At 35.8% G+C, this 22,732-nt stretch overlaps 1 protein-coding gene across 4 annotated transcripts in view; it reads right to left on the reverse strand.

The window, feature by feature from the left end:
• The window catches only part of MINDY3 (MINDY lysine 48 deubiquitinase 3), a 95,779-nt gene that overhangs the window by 67,907 nt on the left and 5,140 nt on the right, over nt 1-22,732 (reverse strand). For 2 of the 4 annotated variants that reach the window (XM_047868230.1, XM_047868229.1), the window contains exons 2-8: nt 15,997-16,076; nt 12,299-12,359; nt 10,424-10,600; nt 7,093-7,144; nt 6,103-6,217; nt 3,411-3,484; nt 2,456-2,535 (exon numbers count right to left, since the gene is read on the reverse strand). In XM_047868230.1, coding sequence (XP_047724186.1) covers nt 2,456-2,535; nt 3,411-3,484; nt 6,103-6,217; nt 7,093-7,144; nt 10,424-10,600; nt 12,299-12,359; nt 15,997-16,076 — 639 coding nt within the window. The remainder of the gene's footprint in view (nt 1-2,455; nt 2,536-3,410; nt 3,485-6,102; nt 6,218-7,092; nt 7,145-10,423; nt 10,601-12,298; nt 12,360-15,996; nt 16,077-22,732) is intronic. The other 2 variants (XM_047868231.1, XM_047868232.1) reach the window with 2 other exon arrangements.

Below are 22,732 nucleotides of genomic sequence, written 5' to 3' on the forward strand. Positions count from 1 at the left end.
TAGAAATTTGATCTTAATTGTCACAACATCTCTTTGAGGAGGGCATTAAACCTCCATATTTTATAACCAAGGAAACAGAAGCTAGAAGTAAAGTAGCTTGCCTAAGGATTTTAAAACTAGTAACTTACAATTTTTCTTCATATATTACCTATATTGCAACTTTCTTGCAGGTTGTCACATCAGAAAAACATCCAATAAATGCTGAATAATGTACAGATTTTTAAGTTTGGTCACTGAAAACAGATCAAGTCAGTACTGCTAACAATTAAGGGAAAATGAAAAAAATATGACCTATGTTCCTTTCCAAGATAATTACTTCAAAGTCATTGCTTGGTTTTGATACTTAAACTATACTGAAAAAAATTCAGAGCAAAACAATAGTTTGGGAAACTACTATTTCAAGAAACAGAAAACAATGAATTTGTACACATCAAGAACCAAAAGTTGTGTAAGTGACTAATATTCTATAAAGAAAGTAATGAATTTACGGCAAGAAAAAAAGCCTATGCGAGGGTAGGGGAGGAAAGGCCTAGGGAGACAGAAAGCAAAGTCTGGCTCTGGGAGTAGGAGGGGCGCAGGAGAATTTGCAGAAGGAGAGAGGAGGACCAAGATAACCAGTATCAAGAGCCAGAGGAACACACCCGAGTCCAGGCGACAGAGTTATGCGCCCCAGCCCAGTAGGGGCACCAAGGACAGGGGCTGCGAGGCGGAGACCCCTCAACCAAAGGGGAGCAGGAACCTTCCTTCTCTGATCATCTGAGATGATGGAAGATACTTCAGGCCCCGGAAACCGCAGGGGGAAGGGAAAAAGAGGGGTGTGGAGAAGTCATGTGGGTGAGTGCATATTACTCAAGAAAGAATGACATACTTTTAACTGGCAGGATTAAATGCCTTCAGTGTTGAATCAGAAGGGCAGGTTCAAGAACAGGACAGGCTCACTTACAAACAACAGAGCAAGGTAACCCGTGCAGTTTGTTCATAAATTTTTTGTCCTTTACCAGAAATCAGCAAGACTAGGTTCTCATTCTAACTAAATATTAAATGAATAGTTTCGCAGTATTTTTTTTTTTTTTTAAGAGAGAGGGGGCAAGTGAGTGAGGGGCAGGGAGAGGGACAGAGAGAGAAAGAGAGAGAGAGAGAGAGAGGCGGGACTCACTCGGGGTTTCTGTTTTACCCAAAGAGGGCTCAGGCTCACCCGATGCGGGGTTCATCCTCACCCAATGTGGGGCTCGAACTCACAAACTGAGATCATGACCTGAGCCGAAATCATATGTGTAACAGCTGGGCCACCAAGGCATCCTAATTTTGCAATATTTTATACAATGTATGGAGGGAAGGTGGTTCTTATATTCCTTAAATGGTAAAACGAAGGGATGGATTGTGCAAATGTGCTTTTAAACTTGAAACTCTATAATCTTTACTAACATTGCCCATGTTAATATTGTATCCTTTCGTGTTTCTGTTAAATAACGATACCCTATTTCTAAAACTTAAGAAAAATTCAAATTTAAGAACAAGGTTCGTTCATTTAAATGGGAGTAAAAAGCAAAATATTTGCTTCTGTCATTTGGTGACAGTTTCATCTCATTATAGAAAAAAGAAAGAAATTTTTTCTCAATCATAATATTTGCTTCTATCATTTGGTGGCAGTTTGATCCCATGATAGAAGAAAGAAATAAAATTCCCTGTATAGAAACTACAGAAGCTTCCTGTCCCATGCTACATACTCCAAAAAGAGGTACATAGCAGTTAATATAAGTTGAATAAGGAAATAAGTGAATTTAGAATGACTCAGTAATCAGCTGAAAGGAATTTTACTCAGAATTATTTATCAGCTCTTAACTGGATGCACTGGACAATAATGTGGCTTCACTTAAACGTCCCTGGGAACATATAAAGCTACAGCAGAGGAAAAAGTGAGACCAGAAATGGAGGTGTGGTGGATGGGGCGGTGGTTTAAAATTCTCAGGTAACATTACATCTACCCAGCATTTTAAAGGAAACTTTGGACATTACATGTAATACAGGAAAAACCATTACCCTCACAAAATTGCAATACTTGTAATTCTCCTCAATTTTACGAAAATCCAATAGTGTCTGAGGCTTATAGATACCACTGGATAAATATGTACCAGATTTATAGATAATAAGAGATTTATTACTTTTCTAATGAAGTGAGTCTTACAATCCCAATTTTATACTAGAAAATACTTAAAGGCTTGAGAAGTAATTTGACTGAAGTCTTACACTTGGAATTTGAATGCAGGTGTGTCTGTCTCCAAACTCCATACTCTTCAAGTGACAGTGCCTTGCAAACAGGTAAGGAGTCTTATATATAAAGCACTTATCTTACCTCTAAGTAATGCAGAGCCATTAAATACATGAATAACAATCAACTGTACTCTAGTGAAACAGCAGTCATAAAAGAGATCAACACAGCAAAAAATATACTTACTCATTCCTGAGCATTCTCTATCACCATCCCATACATTAGAAACAGCATGTCCAGTCAGTAGGAGGTTAATTAAACTTTGGCTATTAATAAAAATTTAAAAGTAATTAAAATATGAATAAACTAGTTTTCAAATCAAATGATCCCTATGGTAAGGCATAAAGTAATGACTACTTACATTACATTATGTCGGCTAAGAAACAAAGTTAGAGAAAACCTTACATTTTTATTTTATACACTCAACTGAACAACAGCTTTGCTAAATGTATCACTACGTGTATCACCACATGGGTATCTATTGCGCTATACATTCAACTACACTTAACTTTATCCAACACGTCACCTTTTAGTGGACAAAAAAAGATGAGACTAATAATTTGCTTGATATTTATAATACTCTATAAATATAAATATAATTATTATTTTTTGTTTGATGGCTGATTTAATTTTAACCTCTGAGGCAAAGATCTAAAGAGAAAGACTTATGTAATACAGTGGGTTAACTATCATTGTTTCATTGATTTTAGTAGAAATATTAAGAACTCGGGTGTGTGTTGGGGGAGGATGTTTCAGAGAAAAATAAGGAGAAAATATTTCCCCCAAACAGAAAAGCATTTACAAATAGTTAAGGATACACTTATTTCTAAGTAAATTTCATCCATTAAAAAATTTCATAAGTGAAACATACAGCAGAATTTGTTAAAACACCCCTGTTGTCATCTTAAAAGAAAATTTTTGCCATAATAGATGCAATGCATACATAAACCTGAAGTGGAAAATAACATTTCATATATAAAGCAAACAATGCATAAAGTACAAGGTTGCTCAAGTTTCTATACTTTATGCTGTCAACACTGACAGACAAAATTATCTGACTCAGGAGCGTTTTATCTTAAAGTCAAGTTCCTAAAAACCTAAGTCCGTGTAGGTAGGGAGATAACAGATTTTAGTTAATTACCTGCCATGTCCATATACAGGATCTATCAAAGGTTCATTTGAATCTTCAATTTCATTTTTTATGTTTTCAATGCCCTAAAGGAATCAAGAAATTCATTGGCTTATTTTAAAAACTAAAATTGAATATTACGGTAATTTAAAACCTGATCATTTTTTTACTATAAAAGAATAAAGCACAATTATTTAAGTAACTTTTCTCCCCCAAAGTTACTCAGATTTGATGGGGGGGGGGGGGGCATTTGAGATGCTAATGGTAAGAAGTAGCTCCTCCAAGAATATCTTTTCTTTCATGGGCTGTATATCAAGAGTGCTGACGGACTCATGGGTAACAGATCTCATGTCAGCATGATGAGAGATAATGTTTAAGTTTCAGGAGGAAGGAGGAGAAAATTATTTAATCCAAAAGTTAATATTCACTTAATTCCAGGCTAAATAATACACCCGCTAAGGCATCTGATGTGTTTGCTTGGGCCATTTAAAAAACATAGGAAATTTAAATATACAAAAGGTGTAACTGGCATAAAAGAAAATAGAATTCTGATTTTGCATTCTCACAAACATCAGTAATTTAAATGTACTGACAAAATACAATGTAAAACTAGGAGGGCAGGATTTTTCTTATTTTCTTAAAAACCAATTTTCTGATATTTTTTGATTCCTCACAAGGGCATCCAGATCGTCAAAGGTCTGGATAAGTCCAAGACCTGGGCATTTTAACCTCATCAACTTGGAAAAGGCCAAGATAAACGGCCCTTCATTGTGCTACTCACCTAACTCTAACCACTGGTTCTATCAAATTACAGGCTATTTCTAAGGATTAAAGACATTCATCAACGATCCAAATACTGAATGACGGCCTAAATATTGTAGGAGAATACAAACAAGTATGAGGTCTTACACTTGCTTCCTTTTAAACAACATGCAGCAGCCCATGATAAAGCCAAAATGAGTACTATGAACAAGTGACATCATCACTGGTGAGGGAGGGGACATCATTTCGAAGACCAGCACAAAGAAGGACAATTAGACATGATGGATTATTGGCTGTAGAGGGCAAGAGACGGAGGGGGTATCAAAAGTTTTGAGTATAAAACACCGGGGAAATAATGAACAGTCAAAGCTCAACTCCTACGAGCCCAGGCATCTTAGGTGCCACCCTCACGGCCACTCAGCACATCTCACCAACTACGAGATACTTTTGGTTCTTTCTCTTAAACATGCTCCTAAGATGTTTTTAAATTTCCAAATTTAGAACATGCTTCTCAACATGCTCCTTGTCTTTTCCATTTCCACAGTCACTGCTCTAGCTTACGTTCGGCTATTCAGTGCCCACTTTTCTCACCTTCCTGACTCCAGCCTTCTACGCCATATACAGACTCTCTCCACACAACTCTTAGCTCCAGTTAAGGAATCTTATCAACAAAAAGATCCTGTTATTCCTGTATTCAAAATTTTTGTTCTAATTTTGGCCAGATGAAATCACAATTATTTTTTGCACGGAACATACAAGGGCCTTCACATTCTGAGCTTTTTTTATATAGATGCGCCGTCTCATCGTCCACAGTTGCCTTTCTGGTGTATAATATGCTGCAAGCTACGCTGAACTCCTTATAGTTCTCTGGGTGTCATACCCCGAACCCATATGCCTTTACTTGCTGTTTCCATGGCTTAGAAAATCTTCCCACAGCTTTTCCATCTAGAAAACTTTTCCTTATCCATCAAGACCCTATAACCACCACATGGTCCCTACCATATAAAATCTGTCCTTGAATTTACCGAAACAGAACCCCCAAACTCAGACATTGTCTGAGACATTTCTATTTTCCCCCCGTGCCTTGTACATGTAACAAATAAACACCAAAAACCACTGCCATAATGGAATTATTAAAAGTGTCAATTTATTTTTACAGTACTGAAGAGGAACCATTAAAAAAATGTGTCTCTTATAATTCCAGTCCCTAGCATAGAGTCAATGCCCAATAAACATCTGTCCAATGAAAGAAATCTGCTATCAGACATGGTAAATCTAGCAGGATACTCAACTAACGTGGTGCTGGAGACAGGAGATTGGCACTTGGGGAAAAAAGTCAGGATAGGATGTATATACACTGGAATTAACCACATAAAGTAAGTTGAGAAAATAAAATGCCCATAAAAGAAAAAGGATGTCTACTGACAAGGACCGAAAATTTTTAGAATATAAAAATGTAGAGGGGGAGAGAAAAGAGCAGGAGATAACAGGTAAAGAAGAAAATGAAGCTATCAAAAAAAAAAGGGGGGGTAGGCCTCATGAAATAGTACAAAAAGAGAACTAGCACCGTGATTTATCTGTAAGTTAGGAGAGGGACTAAGGGTCAGAAAGAGCTTCTAGAAGGCAGGAAGGGGTCAAATGCCAGATACTAGGATGAAAGAAAACAAAATTCAGAACTGAGTCCATTTCATAATTAGAAAATTATTGATTACCCCTGTACCAAAGAAGATCAGGGGTAAAAATAAGTATCAAAGTGCGTAGGTACTAAGTGAGTGGTGAAGACAGAGAACTTGATAATTAGTAGCATAAGAGATTTTTACTCAGATTTAGAAAAAGTATTGATTTACAAACAGTATCAAGAGTAAAATTACTCATCACAGCAGGAGAAACAGTCCTAAACTCAAACTAATAAAAGCCAGAAGAGGTAACTTCTTAAACAAACCTTTGTCAGTAATACAGAATACAAAAAAAGCAATACTCCAAATTTGTTTCCCCACATTGAATACTGGTCCAGGACAGCATCCTTTAATTCAGGTAAACTTCTGAATGATCTTTTTCTGGGGGGAAAAAAGAATTAAGTATTAGTACTATGAGGAGAACGAGGACATTCACAAACGGGAAAATTTTTAAATCGCCTTATACATTAAACTGTGAACATACAAATGAGATTTCTGTAAGTGCCTCAAATTTTCAAATACGTATTTAGCCATAAAAGCAAAAGCTATTGCTGACAAACGTCCCTAAATATATACCATTAAAAAGAATGCCTATGTGGCAAGGAAACGCTTCATCACCTGGGTGACCTATCTGGCATCAATAAATTCCATAATAATTATACATATTTAAAGAATGGAGTGGCCCTCTCTAAAAGGCGTTCAAGAAAAAAAAAACTTGACTCTGTAAAGGCTGAAGATGATTTAATAAATATCTCAATACCAAAGATAAGGTGAACATTTGTGGCCTCTTTTAAGAGAAATTAATGTCATATTGCAAATGCCACCAGTAATTCTACCAATGCGGCCATCCTTACCTTTCACATTAACACGTTTAATGCTCTAATGAAAATACGAGCACTTTTAACAAAAATCCTAGAAGGAATCTGGCAAATAAGATATAATAATTCAAATATTCATCCTATTAGAAATCTTTGCATTCATTCAGGTCAGAGAAACATTAAGCTACAATGATTTTTTTTTTTTTTCATTCTAACGATGGAGAAGATTTTCACATTACGAAAAGGTATATTTTGGTAGTTAGCTAATTTAGGAATCAGAGTAATTTAAGTAAACTCTTATAACTTATTATTTCAAAAACACTGGTAACAAACGAATCCTCAAGTATACAAATCTAAGTACCTTTCCATGGTATGAACAGACTTAAAATGGCAATGTGTCCACAAGGTAAGTATTTTAAATGTTCCAATGTTACTTACTGAATTAATGCATGAAATCGCTCAAAGCCAAGCTCTTCGACAGCCAAGGCAGCTATACATAAAAGACACTTTTCAGCACTCCACATGGCAAATAAATGACACAAGATACACACAGCAGGCTGTAAATACTTTCAAGCAATCAAAATTTTCCCTGTTTCCTTACTCCCTTAAAATTCTCAGTTTATGTTCAACTTTACTGTAACACAAATTTATATTTCAACTTCTTAGTTACCATGATTCTAACTAAAATGGATATGATACTGAGGATGTGGAAGGGGGATTAAATAATAAACCTTTACTTTCGATTCAGTTACACTAGGATAGTTTATAGTATCTGAAAAATTACTGACAGAGTGCTTCACACATCACTGGAATGTGTCCTGCACTTTTAAATATTCAATTCATAGATCCAAGAAAAAGAGCTAATCTTCCTCCTTCATAATATCTTTAGGTTAAATGTTTAATTGTTAAACAAATGTTATAAAAAGGCATAGCACTTTGAAACTACACAGGTTCAAAGACAACTTTAAGTTTGTTTCCTCGTTTACTTGTACAACTGTTGAGAAGTTTTCAGTAACTTATTTAGATTATGATTATTATTAACACAGCACAATTATAAATTAAAAAAAAAACCAAAGCAAATAAAAGACAGCATTTAAATCCAAGGTAATGTCTCTGCAGCACTTTAAGTGTCAGGCCCCTCTCCAAAAGCGTTACGGGTGTTTCGTCATTGAATCCTCTAACAACCCTGTTCTCCCCATTTCACAGAAAAGGAACTGAGGCACAAAGAAGGAGCCTCCCTGGAGCAAAATGTAACTAACAACAGAGCTGAGATCTGAATCAAGCCAGTCTTGGCTCCCTCTACAAAGATACTCTCTTTAAAAATTTCATTACATGAATCAAAACGCCTACTCTATCACAATGCACAATTTCACAAAAATTTTATACAGCAAATATTAGTACTTTTAAATATTAATTCTTACTAGAGAATGAGAGAAATGGATTTATTAGGAGTTCAAAATTAGGATTTTTGATTTATAATTTAAAATGTCTCATGAGGCCATCCTTTCAAAATCATTTTAATTTTCAAATGTTTCCAACAGTTTTTAAAAATCTTCACAAGTCCAAATAGGTTAATTTCAGTGATTTTTTTTTTGATTTGTGGGGGAAACAAACTGAAATTGAACCTGAGCATTCACTACTGCAAACAAGTGTGCATTACCAAAAGCCAAAACTACACACACCACACAAGCCAATGAAATTAATGTTTGTGCAGAATGTAATATTGACAAGAGGGAAAACAGTTCACATGTAAAATCTCAGGATAAAACAAAAACTCGGCCTAATCTTTTCCAAATTGTACTAACTGTTCTGCAGTGCTTGATCACTTAAATAATTTTACTGGATATACACTATGAAAGTAGACATAAAGATAGTAATTTAGAGAAAAGAGGCAAGCAAAATAAAAAGCTTAGCAGGCAGGATGGTGGAAAAATATAAAACACAAGAAAAAGAACATAAAGGAAAGAACAGGTAAAACAGATTGTTATATGAAATATAAACTTTAAGTTTTTTTGCATTTGTCAACATCTATGGCAAATTCTCAAATTTTCAGTTAAAAAAACTTGTCATATTTTTACAGTACTAAAAACAGATTTAACACAAGGTTTTATTTCATGTCCACTCTTAAAATGAAGCAAGGGAAATTGGAAAACTACTAAAATATGTTTTTTGAAGAGGAATTAAATCTAATATGCCCACCTAAATTAGTTACTGAAGTACCAAAGTTAATACGTTATGAGGCTATTTAACCTAGAGCAATTTAACCTGTAACTACAGAAATGTACAGTATATCCCATAGAAAGCACATCGCATACCCCTAAAATACTAACAAGAAACGTTACAAGAAAAGACCTTAGCTGTTTTCTTGCATATTAATATACAGATTGGCTTTAAGCAGATATTCTCTAAAACAACTTTTAATTAGTTCAACTATTCCTCTGTCAAAATTTTAATGTCCTAAATGCAACTATTAAACATGCTTCCATGCAACCCAGTAAAGCCTGGAAAATATCTTAAAACCAATCTTAATTAAGATTTTTTTACTATCGTCCTTGTGAACATTTTCTACTTGTTTTCTTCTACGGTCATCATCAATTCAAAAAGTACGTTGAATTCTTTTTGAAAGGCTAAGTTTGAAAGAACTGAACAGGAAAAGTCATTCAACGGTTCAAATTTTTAAAAACTGTTCCTGGCAAATGTCCTACTGTTAGAATTTGCAACTGTGACTGCAAAAGTAGGAGAAAGAAGATGCTGACACATCAGAGTCATTTCAGCCCATGGAGACAATAGTCCCTGAGGGATCATCCTACATGGAAATGAAGATGTACATCACAAGTAATCAAAATTTACTCTCTATAAATCACGTTTATAATTTCTTTCAAAACAGTTTCTGCAGAGATGATAGTTATTGGAATGCATCATAGGAAGAAAAAGTCACTTATTCAATATAAACACGTGGAGCTACCAATTATCAAAAGTCACATACTATCAAGAGAATTCCTGAAAAGAAAAACAGAAAAGCAATTCTTTATTTAGCTTCAGTACTATCAGAAGTTTCCACTTTACTAGTTCATTCTGGCAGTTTTAAGGTCAATTAAATAAGAATTTTCAAAGGCTAAAATCCACAGGGTACATATTTTTATGAATAAGAATAGCTATTATTTAAAGAGAAATCTTCAATAATGAAAAACTTAAATGAAGGAATAATTAAAACCCTTACTTAAAACTACCATAAAATAATGTGTATAGACTATATCGAGTAATATCCAAAAAATTCAGGAGGAAAAGAAACAATATGTAACAAAGAACAATGTCCCCACCTTTGCTCTAAGAAACAACTAAAGGTATTTAAGAAATTTTCTGATGTCCCTAAAACCCCCTTTTTTCCATTACCAAAAAAACCCCACAATGCTAAGGCATCTAAAACTAAAGTATGTAGGATTATGTTCCTTAAATTTTCTAAATGACAGTTCTAAAGCTCAAAATTTCATCAAGCAGACATTAACTAAAACGTTCTTAAAAAGTTTAAGAGATGCATTTCCTTTCTTTTCTCCAAAAGTGACAACAAGGGAAACAGGCCCCATTGCCCTCTGGTAGCTCAAAGAATTGAAAGGGAAATGAAAAATACTAAGGCTCCTGAATTAAGCAGGGACTAAAAACGAGATGTGTTAGGAGATTTTACACCTTTTTTTTTCCTTCAAAAACTTCAACAATTTTACTAAAACAAAGGTACAAGAAACTCCTTCGGGAAGTAAAAAATAGATCTTACCAGAATGCTCCACTTGGCAACTAGATTCTGCAGGACTCCCAGAAATGCCCGCAGTCTGCTCCTCAGTTGTCTTTCCTCTTAACCAGGAAACCAGGCAGAATGCTCCAGAGTTGTCACAACAGGCACTTTCTAAAATATCACATAAGGTATGACAAAGGAGTTCCTTCCGCTCTTCCTCTAAAAATAACCAAAGTACCAGTTATGATGGTTTTCTTTGAATAGAAGAAAAAAAATCCTGTCATGGGTAACAACAGTAAGAATGTTTTAATTTAATAATGAAAACCCACCATTTTAAGTGGATGGAGGATTCCTCCCCCAGCATAAATAGTCTTACATTTTGGAACAACAATGTGCTTGAGGGCTAAAGTGTCATTACTATTAAATATTGCCATTAATTAGAAAAAGAATCCTGAAAAAGTAAGAACTAAACCTCAGGAGAGAGAAGTTTCCTGCACTAACCCAATACTGATCGCTCCCCTTCCTTGGGCTGTGAAGAAGGGAGTAGTGAAGCCGTGAGGGTCCCTCTACTGCAGAACCAGGCACAATGTGAGGGCCTGCTGAAACTTCTAGTTTTTTCCTCATTTCTGAATTAGTCTAATGTCTTTGATCTCCTTGTCCCACAGGGGTAAGGCTTAGGAGATAACACACCATCAGCACACACAATACCAAATTCATTACATTAGCAGACGCCATCATGGTCATGTTGTATAACATAGAGGCTCCCGATGCCGTATTGCAGTGATTGGAGCATTAGATAGACTCTTATAGACAGGAGCACAAATGTTCAATTTCTTCCGGAACCTTAGCCACCTCCTCTTTTCAAGCAGTATCACTCCCCAAAAGTGCTGTTCCTGAAACTTTCAGGAACAGCAGGGGGAGATGGGTATACGAGCTATGCAAAATTTTATACTATGGGAAGATTTCTATTTCTAATAGACTAGTAGTTCTTTAAAGGAGGAACTATGTCATTCACTTTCTAACCACCACCATCTTTACGTTTATGACAATGCTATATATTTTGTCAATGTGCATATATTTCTGTACAAGAAATACTTCAAATTTTACCAGTAAAGCAGTGATGTTAATATTAAATAGTATCTCTTGGTTTCTTCTCTACAATTTATTTTGCATTTCAGCTAGTAAATAATAAAAAAAAAATACATGGGGGGCACTTTAACTCTTAAATTCAGTAGATTCTATGGGTATAGTTTGGAATGAAACTGTTCTGCCCTTATACACAAAACTAGGATTATATAATATGTCCTACATTCTTCAGAAGTTACTGTGAGGTTCACATAAGAGTGTTCACGTATTAAAGGGAAGACGGTAAACCGTCAAGCAGAATGCAAACGTTTTACTATTATCAGCTAGCACCATACAGCTCTCTGACCTAATCATACTGCAGAAGCTATGACAGCTTCATCTGCGATTTAATTCGGTTCTTTGCAGTATCTGCATTGTGTGAGGCACTATACTAAAAGCTGCGGGAATGCAAAGATAACTCTGAGTTCCTCCTCAGAGCTAAGTGAGATAAAACAAACACAAATGACTATCCCTTACAGGGTGCTATCATTTAACAGTTGAGAGAAAGGCACCACTTTTTAGCGAGAGGCCAAGGGTTTATTTTCCCTTAGGTCTATTATCCTGTCCTATGCCTCTCAGGTAACCCAAATTTGGGAATATACACATTAAAATTTGAGGTCACTGTTCATGAATTTTCTGAAACACTGAAAAAATAAAACTCAGGAAAAAAATACTCCATTTATAGTTTTTTTAAGATAAATGGTTTCAGTTCAAGTACTGCCAATGGAAGCTGCATAGATCATCTCTAAATTAGAAGGTGATGGAAAAGTTTATAGAAAGCCACTATCATACCTGGGCAATCCCTCCAAGAAGACTTCTCAGAAGAAAACAGGAGCTTCTTCAAAAGAAAGGCCTTTATACAATTAAAGCAATAATTATTAGAATCCATTATAAACAAGCCTTATTCTTTTTTTTTAATGGGAAAAAAAACCTAATGTATATCTCCTTTATGGTCCACTGAACAGTGTTATAAAATTTTCAGATAGTTTCCCTTCACATTCAACAGTAATTGAGCATACTATTCAGAATATACCACTATAAACTTGATTCTAGATCCCTACAATTCTTCTTTCATAATATGTACTTTCCGGCAAATAGAACAACTGACTCAAAATAACAGACACATAACTGGAAAATTAAAGAAACTTACTGCTCATTCACAAAGTAAAGACCCCAGAAACAGGAACAAGTCTACATTTCTCTTAGACACCTTGGGGGGAAAGATGTCACAACACAAAACTGGTTCTGCTCTATTAGTTCTGATTTGTGATATGAGAATATCACTACAAGACTCATCATTTTAAGGAGTTCCTAACTTCCTGGTTTAACTCAAAAAGCTTTAAGAGTCAAAAGAAAAAAAACAAATTGATCTCTGACCTTTTCTTAAGTGAGCTGACTCTGTTACACTGATGACTTGATAGAAAGAAGATCAGTGTAGTGTTTCCTTCTCAAAGTGTAGTTCAAGGACCATTTCCATCCCAGTCACCTGACCTGTTTACTTAAAATGAAGACCCTTAGGCTCCACCTATTGGATCTGAATCTCCAGGGGGCAGATCCAAGAAAAAGGTTACTTGGACGCTTCTCACTTACTGTTTGAAAGTGGTAGTGTATTGGTAAGAGGACTGCTTTTAGTCAGACACATCTGGGTCTGAATCCTGGTTCCACTACTTTACTAAAAATAATAATAGCATAAACTTTAAAAGGCTGCAGTGAGGATTATATAGAATAATCTATGTAATACACTTAGCACAGTACCTGGCACCTAATAAGCGATCATTTGAAAGTATTTTAACAAAAAATGAAGTAATATTCTGCAGTATCTTAAAGAAGTAAAATCTAAAACTACTACAATCAAGTGTTTCTGACTTTTTCCCAAAACGGCAACAACCATAAAATGGAGGACTATAACTACATTACAAAAGTTGGGAAAAGTGAGGTGGGATACCCACTGTTTTACCACTGATGTGATCACTGTCAGTATTTTGATATACTTCCTTCCAGTCTTTCTTTCATAACTGTCTTAATTTTTATTACAAGTGAGAAGCATAATGGGTATGTGATATTTCCCATTTCTCTGTTTTCCAACAGGATTCCTAACTATAATTCTTAATCACTACATATCTATCGAGCTGTCGAAATTTACTCAAACATTACTTCATGTTTAAACATTATTGTACACTAGCCTTATAATTGTTTACTACTGTAAATATAAAAACTTCTTATTGAATACAATCTTTTCCATATTAAGGATTATTTCTTTAAGAAAGATGCACAGAAGTGCAAGGATTTCATCAAAAAATATGCATTCTTATACTTCTGGTTCTAATGTAAATTTCCCTCCCTGAATCAAAGTACAAATGTACCACATAGCAATATGAGTGTGCCAGCACCATCCTACCCTTCTAGGCCCTGGTAATTATTTTATATTTAAAAATTAGGAAAAGTCAGCAATAGAATCTAGTTGTAGTTTTCTTTGTACTTTTTTGGATTCCTAGTGAGGTTGAACGTCCTGATTCTTTGGTTATCCATCATCAGTCTACCTGTTATGCCTGCACACACATCATTTCACCACTGGAGCCTGAGTGGTTTTCTAACTGATTTGTACACATTCTTTGTAGAAGAAAGACAATATCCACTTATTGCTAATATTCGTTGCAAATCTTTTTTGGTCCAAATCTTTTCCATCTTCCTCTTGGTGTTGGCAATACATTAGTTTTTCTGTGGTTCAGTATTATGTCAAGAACATATTTAGTATATGGTATCAGATGATCTAACTTCATTTTCCCCCTCAAACTGGCAACCAGTCTTATCAGTGACATTTACTAAATTTCATTTTATTCTACCAGTGATTTGTAGTTCCTTCTTTATCACGGTATGTGATAAATTCTTGGTAAACTGCTATCTATAACATGGTCTACTCCTGTATTAGCCATCTGGTTCCACAATAAGCCTATTCTGGCAACAGGACCATGTTCTAATTTTTATAGTTTAAAGAAGTTTTACTATCTAGACTTGCTCATTTCCCTTCATTAGGCTAAATGGTTTAGTTTCGACTTTTACACTAAAAGTATTTTAAAAACCCAAAATTCTTCATGATTGACAAGATTTATGTGACTATGAAACTAAATTATGACCTCAAAGATACAGGATTTGAACACTACAATTATCCCTTGCAGAAACAGCTATCATTATGGAAATATACTGAATTTTATAAAACAGGAAACTCCTGTGGTACACCTTACACTTAACTACATTCGTAGACTTTTAGTAAAAACCCTGGGTGCTAATATGGCCCAGGAGGCCCTGGGTTAATAATCTAATTTAAATACAGACAAGCAATCTTCAAATTCAGATGGTAAGATTTTGCTAGCAACCAAAATCTGTCCCCAGCATAACGGCATGATAACTCCAATACTAATTCACAGTTAAATTTTATTCTTTATATTCAGTAACTCCCAGACAATGTTCAAACATTCAAATTTTTCTTAATTTTTAAATAATTTTACTAATGCAAACAAAATCAATTTTAGCCCTTAAAGAAATAAAATAATGACTTATAAAGGGTATAATTTGGAATCAGTCATGAAAGGATTTTTTCCTCCTTCAGAGAAATAAATTTTTAATTTAATAATATGAAGTATAAGGCTTGAGAGACCAGTTTACTTCACAGCTAACAGTTCAGGAATGTGTTCCTTATGTCCAATGAAAAAAATATCACATTAAATATGTACTTTCAAAATGTGCTGATTAAAAAACAGAATAAATTCCAGTTTCTTTTATAATAGTTGTGAAGTTACACTGCTGGTCAGACATTGTAAGTATTATAGTAAACCAAAAATTCAATTAGTGGTTTTAAAAATGTAATGATTGTAGCAAACTGGCCCTTGAAATTCAAACAATAGAACATATCAAGATTCAAAATCGTATACATATATTCAGATTAACACTACCTTGTGCAAAGAAAAACCTTTTTTTTTTTAAATTTTGGAAATTCTGTTTGAAGTCTGTTATTACTAATTTTATTTTAAAAGCTGAAGCCATAGCCTAAAATTGTAAAGACAACTTATTTTTAAAATGTATACAGTTTTAGAGCATAAAAATATTCACTCGTCAACTTTTTAGGAAAATCACTTCTACAGAAAGAACAAATGAAAATAATATATTGCTATGATGTAGCTATCCCTAGTATAAAACGCTATTACTCAACAGGATCACTGTATTAGAAAGATGTCACTATCATTAATTCCTAATTTTCTGAAGGTCAGGGAACACCTATTCTGGTTTTTTTGATGTAAGATTGTCAAAAGGCTATTGTTGCATAACCTGCTGATGTTCTGAACTCATTTTTATTCTGGATATTCATAGCACAAGAATAAAAAGTTAAGAGATAACTGATCATGTCTCGTGACACAGATATTAGAAAACAAAAAATTAAGTATGAAACGTTTGAACATGTCCCTCTAAGGAGTCGGTAAAGTAGTCTATGTTACCTGAACAGGTGCAATAACAGCACAGGGGCCACCTTCAAACTGTTCTAATGCAGATCCCTCTGATTCACTAAACACAAACCCTAAAAATGAAAGCAAGCAGCAAAGATTAAAAATGTAATTCAAACAGCAGCCCAAAGAATTTTTAATGTACTTTGCTTTGAGAAAGACCACTTATTACAAAAGCAAAATATCTCCAAGTTAGGCACAGTGGTTCTTAACTTTTTGGGGTATCAAGGAATCCTTTGAAAAAAGATACAGAGCCTATGTTCCCACCCCTGTGCCACACACACGCACACACACATTTTGCCCCAGGGAACCCTCTCAGTAGAATAAAGGAATAAAGTGTGGACCTCAGTAAAAGACCACTAAATTAAGTCATTTACTTGAAGAAAGACTAGATACACTATCTACTGAATTCAAACAATTTTTAAGACCTTTCTGTACAGAATCTTTTTCATTCCAATCTTTGAATCACATTCTATAAGCTAAAAATTAAATGGCATCATAGACAGTGTATGTGTCCACACTAGGTCTATCTCAATTTCAGTGCTATCCAACCAAGACTGACTGGGAACAACTAGTACAAGTTCATTACAGAGAGCACAGGGCCAGAAGTATGGAGGATTGTATTTGTATCACCTTCAGGAAATCATTTTGCCTCTGTAGGTCTCTGTGTACTTATCTTTAAAATGATTGTTTCCAATTCCAACATGCTAAGAATGTGTAAGGTTTCACCTGTAGTTCAGTCATTCATCCAACAAACATTTGATGAACGTTAAGATACTATACCAAGCATCTAGGATGTATGCATGAATGACAAAGTCCCCCGTCTGGAGGAGCCTACAGTACAGGTGAATACGGACATAGGAGCAAATAAATAATAAAGAATAAGTGAATGTTACAACAGAAGTATGAAGATAGCATTGTGGATATAGAGAGGAATGATTTACATGCCTGAGTCAAGTTATAACAGGTGACTTTGAAGCTGATCTTGAATAGGAATTTGCAAGACACAAGGGTGGAGAATGACTCTGAGGTAAAGAAAACACCTTTATTAAAGGACAAAGGTTTGATAAGAGCAGGGCAAGTTTATGGGTCAGGGGGAAATTTAGTGTAGCTTAAAGGTAGTATGGGGGTAGGTAAGGGAGATGGTAAATGGGAGGAGGGAAATCTGACAAGAGGTTAATACTGGGAAGGGCCAGACCATGACAAGTACTGATTAAATATGATCATACTGGATTTCTGTTTCTTTTTAAAAAGAATAGAATGGGGATAAGACTGTTTCAACAGCCATACAGAGATGGTGTTGACCTAATAAAACTGACATTAGTATGGACAGGAGGAACTATATCTAAACAGTATTTCCAAGGTAAAAGTTAAGATTTGATGTGTATGTGCAAGTGTGACAAAGACATTAGAACAGATGAAGTTTCTAGCTTGAGACATGAGGTGATAGCAAGTGAGATTAGAAATACTGTCGAGGATCCCATTCCATCCACCTCCTCTCTTCGAACCTTTCAATCCCTCTTTCAAACAGTACTTAAACCTGGATCTCACATATTTAAAAACAAAAAAATCCTCCTTAAGAGTCCACCAAAAGCTCCTTATTTACTCGAGTTGAAAACTTCTAGCGACACAAAAACTGGCACACAGATGTTTACGGTTCCTTTATTCCTAACTGCTAATGGAAGCAACCAAACTGTCCTTCAGTAAGTGAATGGGTGGCTAAATGAACTGTGATACATCCAGACAACAAAGTATTTGTTGTATTTTATAATTTAGGGCACTGAAAACACTATGAAACCATAATAATGGATAAAAGTCATTATATGTTTGTCCAAACCCAAAGAATGTACAACATCAAGAGTGATCTGTAAACTATGGACCATGGATGACAATGATATGCCAGTGTAGGTTTGTCAACTAGAACAAATATTCTACTGTGGTTGGGGGTAATGATAATAGGGAGGCTATGCATGTTGTGGGAGCAGGAGGTATATGAAAAATCTCTGTAGCTTCCCCATTTTGCTGTAACACTGCTCTAAAAAAGTGAAGTCTTGGGGCACCTGGGTGGCTCAGTTGGTTAAGCATCTGACCCTGGCTCAGGTCATGATCTTACAGTTTTGAGTCTGAGCCCCATATCGGGCTCTGTGCTGACAGCTCAAAGGTTGAAGCCTGCTTTGGATTCTGTGTCCCAATCTCTCTGCCCGTCCCCCACTCATGCTCCGTCTCTGTCTCTCAAAAGTAAATAAACGTTAAAAAAAGTTTTTAAAAAGTCCAAATTTAAAAAATTCATTGGACCAGTAAAAAAACAAATCCACCAAAAACTCCAATCACCACCCTCTCCAAGCCCACCCAGTTGTCTATGTGCACTGTCTCACTCTCTTTACCTCACAATTTATTCAACCCACACAAATTTGGTTTTCAACCTATGACTGCACCAAATTCATTCTCACCAAGTTCATCAATGACCGGTACAGGCTATTCCTCGAGTCTCTTCTTATTTACTCCCGAGAGAATCATCTGAAATGCTCACCAACAACTTCTGAAAAAGCTTTGCCCCTTAGCTTTACTGGTCCAATTTTGTTCCAATTTTCCTTTTTTGTTTCTTCTCAGTCTCCTTGGTCAGTTCCTCTTAAATGGTAATGTTCCTCATGTCTTGGCGTTAGGAGCTCTATTTTTTTCATTCCAGACATCCTCCTTGGGTAATTCATCTACGCCCAAGATTTCCATTACTGGTAGTATTCAGGGAATTTTCAATTAGAGCCCGGATTAGAACTCCAGACATAAACAGAGTCTCATTTCCTTACCATGGTCCTGTCTGATCTGCTTTCCACCTGAATCTCCTCTCTCATCCTTTGCCACTCTTCCTCTCAGATTTCAGGCAGGCTGAGCTTCTTCCAGGTCCTCAAATATCCCTATTCTCTCCGGTTTCTTACCCTTTGAGCATACTGTTCCCTACACTGGAAACATTTGCTAACCCTTTCTCTGCCACTTGAAGGCAAGATTCTCTTGTTTCAAGGCCCCAAAACATGACTTCTATCTGTCCATTTCTATCCCATCTCGGTAGACCAGATCAAGCCATGATTGTCTCTCACCTCGAGGACTGTTAAGAGTTTCCAACTAGATGTCTCCACTCCTCCCCACCTGTCCTGCCTCCATCTTTATTTGTTCACCACAGACTTGCCACAGGAATATTTTAGATTTGGAAATCAGATTTTGTCCCAGCCTGCTTCAGTACATTTCAGGGGCAATTAGAATGAAATTCAAACTCCTTTTCCTGGCCTTATAAGACACCATGTTCTATTAAACCCACCTTCCCTCAGTTCACTCTCATTTTCATCATCCACAGTGATCTTACAACATGGCAACATCTTGACTTGAGACCTAGTGCTTGCTGTTTCTACTACATGCATGTCCCCTTCTCTCTTCATAAAGCTGAATCCTTCTCCTTCTTAAGGACTCATGTTGGTGTCGACTCCTCAGAGATACTCCCTGATACACCTACCTAAGTAGGTGTGTCTAACTATCTAAGATGGTAGGTCTCTCCTACCATCCTCCAAAACAACCAGTACTTTTCATAATCTGTGATTACGATATTATTGTTTACTTGTTTATTATTGGCCTTACACGTGTCTTGCGTGTTCTGTTGACCACTGTTTTCCTAGTATGTTATATAGTTAATGTTCCATAAATGCTTTTTGAACTGTTGCAAGGAAAGAAAATGGGGGAATTTGCTTCTAGGTATTCCAAGTTCGGTTTTGAGATAACCATTTGGCATTATTTAGAAGAGGGGGAAATATGGGTTTGGAGCTCAGGGCAGGGGTTAGGATTAGAGACAGCAATTTGAATTATCTTCAACACGGCAGTCACAGTAAATGAGAACATGTAAACAAAGACAATGGAGTTGGGAACATTAAAAAATAAGCAGAGGCTGAGTCAGCGAAGATGGACAAAAAGATTAGAAAGGTAAGAGAAAAACACATTGAAGTCCTCCAGGAAGCAAAGAGTAGTTACTTATTACAAATGCTGCTGAGAAAACACATAACATTCAAACAATGGATTAACCGCATCACTGGGAATACAAAAGAAATGTAGAGCACTGGAGAGAGTAACCAAATTTTAAAGGGTTGAGGTATGATTCAGAATACAAGGAGAAAGAGTAAATACAAACTATTTGTTAAACAAATGAAAAGGAAAAAGGATGATATCTTGAAGGGCAGCTGTTTAAAGAATCATTATTTATTATTATTTATATAGGCTGAAGGACAGGAGTTTAAAAACAGGAAAGGGGCGATTATATGGGAAAGAGGAAGTTTAAAGACACCAAGTCCTCAAAGAGCTATGGTGTGGGGGTGGCAAGACTGGATACAGAGAGGTCCTCAAAGTGTGGTCTACAGAACTTTGGAAAACTGAGACCCTTTCAGGGGATCTAGAAGAGGTTAAAATAATTCTCATAGTGGTACTAAGACATCATTTGCCCTTTATGCTGTGTTGACATTCACAGTGATGGTACAAAAGTAATGGTGGGTTTTACCGCTGGTGCCTCAGCACACATGAAGGCAGTGTGGTTAAGCTGTGCTAGCAGTCATCCTAGTAAACAAAACCACCCTCTTTGACACAGAAAAAGCCAATTTAAACTTAAAGAATGCCCTTACTGATGCTAATTTTATTAAATCTTGACCTTGAATAAAATGTCCTTTTAAAAAATATTCTGCATGACAAAATGGAAACTAAAGCACCTCTGCTACATACCTTGATAATGACCATTGTCTCAAGAAAAAGCACTTGTGTAATTTTCTGAATTGCAAGCTGGAACTGCTTTTTTTGTAAAGCACTGTTTTTATTTTGAAGAGCTATCGACAAACTATGATTATTCAGACCTGGGTATGTGGCAGACCTTTCTCAGAAGTGAATGAAGGAAGCCTAATACTTCAAGGAAAATAACAGACTGTATTTTTGCCAGTGGTAAGTTTTCAGGCTTTCAAGCAATAACTAAAATTTGTGGAAAACCTGCATGCACCACTGTGAACTTGACAGCATCTCAATTCTTAGAGATTTTTCTAATGAGATCAGAGGTCATAGTAATAAATATGACTTCTGATATTGTATAATGAAATGTGTTAACATCTCTGTATAAACCAGTGGACCAGTAACTTCCAGATGACGGATGCATGCTGTTAGAAATGAATGCATGGGTAAAGATCCATTCAAAGTACAAGGCAAACCAATGGATTTCAATTTAAGAGAGTACAAAAAATTCATTGATGTGGCTTCTGATTCCAGATCACTAATAACCTGTAAGAAACTACCACTTGCCAAGTTTGGGTGTAGTACTAAAGAAAAATATCCTTGATTGTCTGAAAGGCCACTGTAACTCCTACCTTACCAGTCGCAGTCTTTGTGAGGCTGGGTTTCTGCATACACTTCCTAACAACATCCTAACACCCTGTAAAAGACTGAACAGAGAAGCAAATGCAAGGAGCCAGCAGTCTTCTAATGAGCCAGACATTCAAGATACTTACAGAAATGTAAAACGATGCCTCAGGTCTCATTAATTTTATTTTTCATATTGAAATCTTAATAACTTTTAAGATTATAATGGGGCCCTGAGTTAAAAAAACAAAAAACAAAAACTTGAGAGTCGCTGGCCTATGAGAAGAAGTGAATCTTGGCAGGCTTCTAAATTAACTGTTCAGGCAAAGAGGGAGAATAAGAGTGACTTTTAATTACTAAAAATTAAATTATTAAAACTTAAAATTTTAAGTTTAATTATTCACAATTACTGAATAAGAATGAGGGGAATCGGAGAGAACTGAGAAGCAGGTTAATTCTGACAGACATAACAAAAGCTGACAGGATAAAGAACTAAGAGAAATACTGAGGGCTCAGCTAATGTTTGATTGCTGCATTTGTACTGATGGTGACAACAATTTTCTCCATCAGTACACAGCAGCCTGGGAAAAACAGAACAGATGACAGGCTAAATGGAGGGGAGAAACAGGTGCGATGCACAGGACAAATTCAGTAAGGACAATGAGACCTAAGGGTGCTGGTTATCACGTCAAGACAACTACATCTGAGGTCAACCCAGGAACAAGAGCTGAAGCCAAGAGGCCCCCACTCAGCCCAGCTCTGCTCCTACTGGTTGGAAATAGGGGAAGGGACCCTGGCCTTGGGCCTAAGGGCAAAGGTGAAACCAGGCTCTGTCAAACTTTCAGGGTACGTAATAAACATGAATCAGTACTGAATTCTTACCTTCCTTAAAATTACTACGAATGTAATGCAGTTGTCAAGATCTATGGGTGGGGCTTATAGCTGAAATGCATTACAGTGAGTTGTTTGGTATGTTAGATATAAAGACCCCATGGAGAGAATTCCTGGCAGACCTGCTGCCCACCAAATTCTGTTTAATTACAGTATATGCGTTTGACTGTGTTAACAGATAATGAACAAAGGCCATTAGTGCACAAAAGGAAATACAGTCAACTAAAAGTAAATTAAGTATTCTATTCTAAAACAGGACTATGCTAAATAGGCTTCTCCTTTCATAATAAGGTTGTGCTTGAATTCAAATTTTTTAGGATATAGAGTTCTCTCTTTTGTATTCTCATATTTAAATTACTTCCTACTTTTAAAAGGAATTAACTTTTCACAAAATGGTTGTTTTTCCTGATTAGATCCAGAATTAGCCATCTAAAGCATCTGATCCTAAATATATAATTTTGTATCACAT

This window comes from Prionailurus viverrinus, chromosome B4 (genome assembly GCF_022837055.1).
Source record: "Prionailurus viverrinus isolate Anna chromosome B4, UM_Priviv_1.0, whole genome shotgun sequence".
Classification (NCBI taxonomy): domain Eukaryota; kingdom Metazoa; phylum Chordata; class Mammalia; order Carnivora; family Felidae; genus Prionailurus; species Prionailurus viverrinus.